This window comes from Pavona decussata, unplaced genomic scaffold (genome assembly GCF_977016875.1).
Source record: "Pavona decussata unplaced genomic scaffold, jaPavDecu1.1 SCAFFOLD_441, whole genome shotgun sequence".
Taxonomy (NCBI): Eukaryota; Metazoa; Cnidaria; class Anthozoa; order Scleractinia; family Agariciidae; genus Pavona; species Pavona decussata.
The window spans coordinates 305,167-313,485 of NW_028145795.1; the positions used below are offsets into that span (position 1 = coordinate 305,167).

An 8,319-nucleotide genomic window follows, 5' to 3' on the forward strand; every position below is an offset into this window, starting at 1 on the left:
TTACTTACTGACAATCTCTTTCCACGCTTCTGGAGTATTTTACACCTCTCCATCCCGTTCTTTCCTCCGCTCGTCTTTCCAGCTGATGCCTGTTGAAGCCCCCCTTCCGCATCTCTCCTTCATTTATAGCATTGTGCGTGTCCTTCCAGCCATCTCCTTTACAATGTCAGGGTCTAAATTCACTGCAGTAACCGCCCTGTATAATGACAGTTTTGGAAGGATGCAAAAAATAAAGAAATAAAATAAGTTCATTGTTTCTATTAGCCAGATTCCAGGTAACCTACGATCACACCCTTCCTACCTACATCTCTCTCCCACCCCCCCCCCCCCCCGCCTCAAACAAAAAAACGCCTGATCGCATGGGTTTTGGTTTAGCTTTTTCCTTCGTCGTTCCGACAATCTTGGACAGACAGCTGCAGTATCAGATTTCGAACAAACAAAACTACTGGAGGATACACTCAGCCCATGAAATTCAACTAAACTGACCCCCATCCTGCCCCACCCCCTCAACCACTGAAGGAATTTGTTTATCTTGATAATACCACTGAAGGCAGAAGGCATTTCGAGCCCGGGAATTAAAGAAATAAAAACAACAACAAAAACCTGTCCTCTCTTTTAATAGCCTATCTCGAAATTAGCGCCAGCGCGAACGACGGCGTCTGCAAAAGGAAATAAATGGCTTGAATGCAATAGGAAGGGGTGCTGATTTGGTTAGATTCATATGCAATGTAAATGTAAAATCAACTTTTACAAAGTAGGCAAACTATTCAGCGACAGAAGCTAAGACAGAGCATGAAAAATTCATCGTCGTGTGCTCACGTTCTCCACAAAGCCTTGAATTTAGTCATACACGTAGCAGAAGGCAGGGTCGTAACGACGTATATGGGACAAGGGATCAAAGACAAAAAATGGGGTGGGATCTCGGATCACAGGCCCGGGATCTGGGATCACAAGCTGTTGGATCGGGATCAGTAGTGCTGCGAGGGGATCAGGGATCAAGTTTTCCGACAGAAAATCAAATATCATAAAATGACAAAATTCAGTTTAATTGGACAGAATGTGCTGCCACCGTTTACAAATTCAAGTGTGTTTTTGCGGTAACATTTTGTTCCGGTTCTAAACTGTATGCAATACGATCTGCTGGACTAGCTTGACTACGAAACGTGAATGCTGGGACTAATTTTAACGGGATCAGGGATAAAGATTTATATAAAGTTTGGAATCAGGGATCAAAATTTAAGGCCAAAATGTGGGATCAGTCGGGAACTGAAAAACACCTCGTTACGACCCTGAGAATGCGAAGAAATGTGACGTAATCGTTATAGCCGCCGAGGAGATCTGGGAACCAGACAAAAACAAGATGGCTGCTCTCACGAAGTGTTTGGTAGTTTTATGGAAAGTGTTTGTAGAATATGGTTTTCTGCAGAAATGAATTTATGAATAGCGTGAATGAAAGATTTCAAGAATGAGTAGAAGCATGGGTGTGGATTCCTCCAAGCCCAATGAGACAGCCGAACAATCAAGATCAACACTTTCCTTTTGCACGTCACCTTACCAGCCGTTTCATCCCGACGGACAGCCAATCCCTCCTCCGTTTACCATCCTCAAAGTTCTGAAGCATTCAGGTCCTTTAGGACTGAATCAGGTCATGAAGGTTACAGCTTGTGCTTTTCTTCCGAATGATGACACGTGCTTGCTGACTCTTACCACATTCGCTGGCCATTCGCTCAGGAATTTTCGAGCCGGGTTTGTGCAATGTTGGGACTTTGACTGTTCTGAAGACGCGCATGATGATAGCCTCTTCACATATTCACCGCGTCCAGTATGTTGTTTCTCTCCAAATGGGGAAATTGTTTCTTATATTTTAAACACAGGAAACGGGCACATCATTTTAGCGGAGCGAACCGAGGATTGTAGCCTTGAGCCTTTCAAGATAGACTGTGATACTGCTGGATATGGCGAAAAGAGTCTGCTCTCCAGAGCACTATGTTGTGTCTTCTCTCCCGATGGTTTAAAGGCCGTGACAGTTAGCAATGTTACTTTAGAATCACACAGAGGCACAGAAACGAATGAAATATGCCTGTGGCAAGTGAAATCCAAGAATAGCCTGAAGAGTTTTTGGAGAGTAAGTTGTGAAGTAGTGATGCCTCGGTTTACTGGCCATTTGGTAAGCTGTGTATTTTCACCTGATAGTTCTCTTCTTGCCTTCTCCAATTCACTAAGCCAACTGTATGTTTTGAAGAGCAAGAATTTGGAGTTACTCTCTGCAGTTAGAACAGATATTGTTCCAGGCAATGGTTGTAGTTGTGCTTTTGATCCATGTTTTCCACATCAGAAACTTGCAGCCTGTTTTGAAGAGGGTCTGTTTCAGATCTGGTTTATTGAAGGTGGCCAAACCAAGTGCATTAAAGAAATACAGCTTGTACAAAACCCAGCGCAGTTGACTGCATTCTCCTACAGTTCAGACGGCTCTTTACTTGCTTTCGGTACATCGCAAGGAAAGGTCTTGTTAACTGAAACAGAACTCCTCAGCACTCTGCACGAGTTAGATATAGATACAGACATGAACATAGCTGTTTGTTCTGTGGCTTTTACAAAGAGCTGTCATGAGTTAGCAGTTGGACAGAGTGATGGTTTTGTTCGGATCTGGCAGCTGCCTTTAAAGTTAGAGCTGCAGCATATGTGCCGATTGATGATCAACAAGATAGTGGCACCAAATCAAATAGAATGTCTTCCATTACCAAGGAATATAAAAGCTTATCTACTCTACTCACACCTGACTGTAAATGAGAATATGGACAAAATGGATAGTACTGTTGAAAACTATTCTCAAAGCTGAAGGGATATGAGTACAAACAGTATTTAAATGACCCAATTAATGGAATGAAAACACTATCTAATCCCCAGGTCTTTATTTTAGATGCGACAGTTAATAACAATAAAAATAAAAATAATAATAATAATAATAATAATAATAATAATAATAATAATAATAATAATAATAATAATAAAATATTTGTAAATAGGTTTTAATAGCTCTTTTTTCTACTTTTAACTTGTAAATATCAATTTTGCTTGGAATATTATAATAAAGAAAGATATTATTTTTATAACAATATTTTTTATAATAATAATAATAATAATAATAATAATAATAATAACAACTTTATTTATATAGCACCATTCCTATGCTCATGGCATTTTACAAATAATATACCTGCCAACTTTTTCTGAGTCAAATACGTGAGATTTTCGTCTTGTCGTGATCTGGATGTCCGAAAACATCCCAGCCACTTCCAAAGATTTCCGACGATTTTCTGAAGACTTCCCCAATGTTGCCAAAAATGTCTGAAGATGTTCCGACGACCTTTGAACACTTCTGATTCGAACGGATTGTAGATGTTTGAAAGTATTTGCGATTACAGTTAGGACACAAAAAAATCAACATTAAGTGCCTTTTTGGGGAAATTGAATTAAATATTTTTGTTATTAATCGTGTTAAAGCACAACTCAAATGGGATTTGTGAGCCAGGCGTGAAAAATTGCCCTTGATGCGTGAGATTGATTTCTTTAGTCAGCAGGCATGAGACTCATGCATAATACCTGAGAGTTGGCAGGTATAAAAAAATATGTGTAAAACAATACAGTCAGTAATAAAATCTACATACGATAAGAACAAGGTTTAAAAAAACTATATAAAGTAAAAAAATTTCACAATTTTATAAAAACAATGAGTAGCTGTGCCCAAAATGTTCAAAGAGCTAAGGCCTCTTGAAGCTCTTGGTAGAGTTTGACTGGCACAAGGCACAGTTAAAGATAATTGTGTGGTACTTTTTACTAAATTAGACTGGCTTCCAACAAATGACAAAGTATACATTAAGAATCTTAGCATGTTCCAAAATTACTTTTGGACAGTGCCCAGATTATCTTAACGGTCACATTAGGAATGCACATAAATATAAAACCAAAGCTTTAGTCAATAACAACATTATGATAGACAAATGCAAGCGCAACTCAGGCTTGAGAACATTTCAAGTAAACGCTGGCTGTCTGTGAAACTGATGTTGATTAATGTACAAAGTACATAGTTGGGCAACTCCAAATTTTAAGAAACATATATAAATGCATAAAAATATAAATTGCTTTTTAAACAATTAGACTCTTGAACACTTCACCTCAAGTAGGACGTAATGGTTTTAGCTGTATCATTTTTTTTTTTTGTCTTTTTAAAGAGAGCCATTATGTAGTCAGCAATAATGAGAATGATGTATTATTCACTGAGTTACACAGCCATACTCAAAAGGAAATCTGAGTCGAACCTAAGACCTTAGGTCTGTCCCCTGATAGGAGCACTTGGACTTCCTCCTTGCCGGGTATGCCTGTGTCACTCACTGAATAACATACATCATTGTCATCAGATCATTCACCAGGCCTAAAATACATCACATTTATTCCATTCGACCAATAATAATGTTTCTTTCTCCATACACTGTAACTAACAATGTTTGAGCCAGTGTGCTCAGAAATGGCAGGCATGTTGGCCTAAAAATTAGTGCAATGGACATAGGATTGAGCAGTCCTGGTTGAAAGCCTGGCTGGGGTCATGCTGATGTCTTGTTGTTTAAGATTCTTCACTTTCACATTGTCCCTCTCCACCCTGGAGTATAAATGGGTACCTGGAAGCTGTCAGGGAAACCTGACAAAGTGGGGTGGGGTAGGGGTTACTAGCATCCCATCTGGGAGGAGAACGGAACACATCATCTTACCATGCATTCCTTTTAAGCAAGTGCTGGTTTGATATGAAAAATGTTTCAACTAAATATCAAGTGTCATTATTATTACATTATTGTCTTTGAAAAAAAAAAAAAATCCCATGCTATTGTCAGTAAAATAATTATTTTGCTGTCCAATAATTATTTTGTTTTGGAGCCTGTTATCGTAAAGTAGCCTAATGTGAAGTGGAATTTAGAAACATGATGGTGGCCATCAAACTGTGCAGCCTCTGGTACTGACAATGAGATTTATTGAGGCTGCAAAAGCTTTGGTTCTGATAAGCACAAGTCTGGGAAGGCTGTGGGACTGAGAACGACTCTGGGAAGACTGGGACTGAGTACGAGGCTGAGAAGGCTGTGGGACTGAGTACGAGGCTGGGAAGGCTGTGGGACTGAGTACGAGGCTGGGAAGGCTGTGGGACTGAGTAAAAGTCTGGAAAGACTGTAGGACTGAGAACGACTCTGGGAAGACTGTGGGACTGAGTAAAAGTCTGGAAGACTGTAGGATCTAGGGCTGAGTAAGAGTCTGGGAAGACTGTGGGACTGAGTAAGAGTGGGGAGACTGTGGTACTAGGTGGTACTGCAAGGTTCTGGTGAGGGGCGTACTTGAAGCTTGTACTTGACTGCTTGTTAGTTTGCTTCAGTGAGTATGAATCCTTAACAAGATCCTTGTACCTGCTTGTTTCCCAGCACATGGCAAACCCATTGACTTCAGGCTGCTTTTATACAGAATTGTGGTGTCATTCACTCAGAAGCCTTTCAGATTATCAAACACCAAGCCGATCATATGCTGCGCTGGTAAACGGTGGAAAAAAAATTCGTTCATGTGTGGCTTTTGAATAAACCATAAAAACCTAGATAGACATCAATAGAAAACGAAATAGTTGTGAAATTTGGAAAATTATAATTTAGGAATTTTTTTCGCTTCGAAAGCGTCGGTAGCCGTCAGAAGGTTAAACTACCGAGCATTATTCAAATGAATTTATATCTGACGCGGACACCAAATAACTGTATCTTATCAATCGTGGAGGATCAATCAACAAAAACAGTGTGACGCTTTTCTGATATTCTTATTGGTTACTAAGCCATCAAAGTATAAAATCCGAGGAGCTAAAACGTTGCGAGGCACATAATATAAAAGTGTGCAGCAGCAGAAATATTTATAATTTGGCAGTTCCTTGACACCGTTTTGCTCGTCATTTTCAAGGGAATGCTGTCGCAAACTTTTTTAAAAATCCATCAGATCAACATACCCAATAAATTCGTTTAAAGTTGTCATATTCTCTGCCGGAAAAAATGAACTGCGAGTTTTTTGCTCCTAAACTTTATCGGACTCTTCACGCCTCCTCAGGAGATTATCTCGCCTCGACCTCACGTTGCCGGTGAACCAATGAAACAACAGCTCCCCTGGAAAGAAATCCCCGGGAAATTGATCACATGATGGTCACGTGTTCCATCCCAAACCACGCGAGGCAGATACGCGACTGAGGTTTGAAAGTATTTTCAATCCGGACTTATTGGAGACTAACTGAAACCACAAATTATTAAATGATACACTATTTATTTGGCTTTTGCCATTCCTCTACACGTTGAATATGCATAATAAAACGCCATTTTATATCACATTTCAGTTAAACCAAAAAGCGCTCACAAACAACAACAACAACAACGACAACAACAAAACATTATTACAACACACTAGACAAATTTATACAAAAAGTCTTCCACCCGTGTGTAGCTCTGAGCTGGCTAATCGAGGCGGGTAAAAATCACACACCCGGTTAAGAAACTGTAAACTTTTATGATAAAATGGTATGACAATGGAGAACGTAGTATAAATACCGACTAACAAACTATTAATGCCAATATCTTACAGTCAGATGCCATCATTATGGAATCAGTTTTCTCCTTCTTGTTAAACTTTTTAGCTTCTAGCGAAGTTAAAGACGGCGGAAACCAAAGCTATCTAGTTCCGTCTTCCTAGTCGTGAACGACAGCATGTGCGCCCTGGACGACTTCTGAAACCCTTTTTCCTATTGTTCCATTCAAGGGCTCTTTTTCAGTCACTTTTACACATTCTTAATCGACAAGAAGCGCAACTATGGTAAACAACATAACTTCTAGACCAGGGGAAATTACTGCGGCCAAGGCCTTTGGCTTTCCAGCGGGAGGCAGGGAACACATTGCGTCAAAATCACAGCTTTTAACGGCCTCCTCATAACACGACACAAACTTGTCAAGAGCACAAGTTGTGTTTCCATGGCAGCATGGTAATTCAACTGGTGTCTCATTCACCAACAGCTGTACTTGGTATTGCCGTTTACCGTCCTGTTCTGTCGAGTTGCACGTAAACAACACCAGAGCAATGTTAGCCGACATGGGAACCATGTTAGACAACCTGAATTGTCGCTTGCTTTGTTGGAGGTAGTTATCAGCTTTCAATGATTCAGAATCTTTGTAGAGCCCGAGAATTGTCAACAGAGATATTAATGTACCTGATGAGGCAAATCGAAATGCAGCCCGAACATCAATTTTTCCCTTCGAGAAATCTTGCAGATTTTGAGTCATTTGGGATAGAAGAGGGCAAACTACCTTATAGCTCAGCTGGTTGCCGTAGGCATGTTCATAATAAGCTTCCAAATCGCCTTGATACTCCAGTATTTTCATATCTTCTTCATCCAGCAAAGCACACCAACTGTTGTCTCCTCGATTCATAATTCCAAAAGCACAAAGCCTGAAAATCTTCTCGACATAGTCAAACGTCAAAGACAATTTCCCGTTCAACTGAAGTCTTTGTTCCAGTCGCCTTGTAAGGTTTCTTAATTCCGGGCCATCTGTGAACTTTTCCACCTCTGATACACCATGTTCTTTAACATCAACCTCGTATCGCGGACAGGCGTGGTAAGAAGATAACAATTTGTCGTTGTTTTCGCGGCCGGAGAAAGTTATTGCAACAGGTTGGAATTTTGACGAGGCCACAGGCCCTTGTGCTTCAAAGAGTCCGAAAGCGAACGACATTGCACTTTGGGCGGTTCGAAGCTTGTCCGACGTCACAAATGTATAGTACTTGTCCCAATACTCCTTCACAAATACCTGCGTGAACCGAGAGCGGAACCTCTTGGCGATATTATACAGTTCATTTTCCCCCGTGGCCGATAATTCGCCTGGTTCAGCGTCGCTCCATTCAGGTGGTCTGTTCCACGGTATCGTTAAGTTTTGATATTGAAATGACGAACTTACGGTGTAAATTTTGTTGAGTTTTGTCAGAAGTTCGTCGATTTCTTCTCTGTCGCCATTGCTTGGATATCTCGATCCGTGACGAATTATCATGTTAAGGTGAACTGGGTGACAATTTACAGGAGTTTGCAGCGAGGAATTAGAAGCATTGAAGTGATAAGCTGTTTTCGTTCCAAAGTGATTTGATTGGGACTGCTCTGCTTCTACAGACAAAATAAACAACATAACCGTTGTTAAGAGAAGTGCCGCGGCCATTTTGCAAACACTATTAACAGTTCTGTCACGTAGGGTGTACACACTCAAATTTTTA

The 8,319-nt window shown here is 40.4% G+C and overlaps 2 protein-coding genes across 2 annotated transcripts; one reads left to right on the top strand and one right to left on the bottom strand.

Moving 5' to 3' along the window:
* The first annotated feature begins 1,357 nt into the window (after positions 1 to 1,357).
* On the top strand, positions 1,358 to 3,002 carry LOC146450566 (uncharacterized). The gene has a single exon (XM_085100293.1). The coding sequence runs from the start codon at positions 1,466 to 1,468 to the stop codon at positions 2,837 to 2,839; it is 1,374 nt and encodes a 457-aa protein (XP_084956419.1). The 5' UTR covers positions 1,358 to 1,465; the 3' UTR covers positions 2,840 to 3,002.
* A 3,440-nt stretch (positions 3,003 to 6,442) lies between these two features.
* LOC146450567 (multiple inositol polyphosphate phosphatase 1-like) lies at positions 6,443 to 8,319 on the bottom strand. The gene has a single exon (XM_085100246.1). It carries the CDS (start codon positions 8,262 to 8,264, stop codon positions 6,852 to 6,854), a length of 1,413 nt encoding a protein of 470 aa, XP_084956372.1. The 5' UTR covers positions 8,265 to 8,319; the 3' UTR covers positions 6,443 to 6,851.

Excerpts from the sequence above, each read along its gene's own strand:
- LOC146450567 (XM_085100246.1), bottom strand. The coding sequence starts at position 8,264 with ATGGCCGCGGCACTTCTCTTAACAACGGTTATGTTGTTTATTTTGTCT.
- LOC146450566 (XM_085100293.1), top strand. The coding sequence starts at position 1,466 with ATGAGTAGAAGCATGGGTGTGGATTCCTCCAAGCCCAATGAGACAGCC.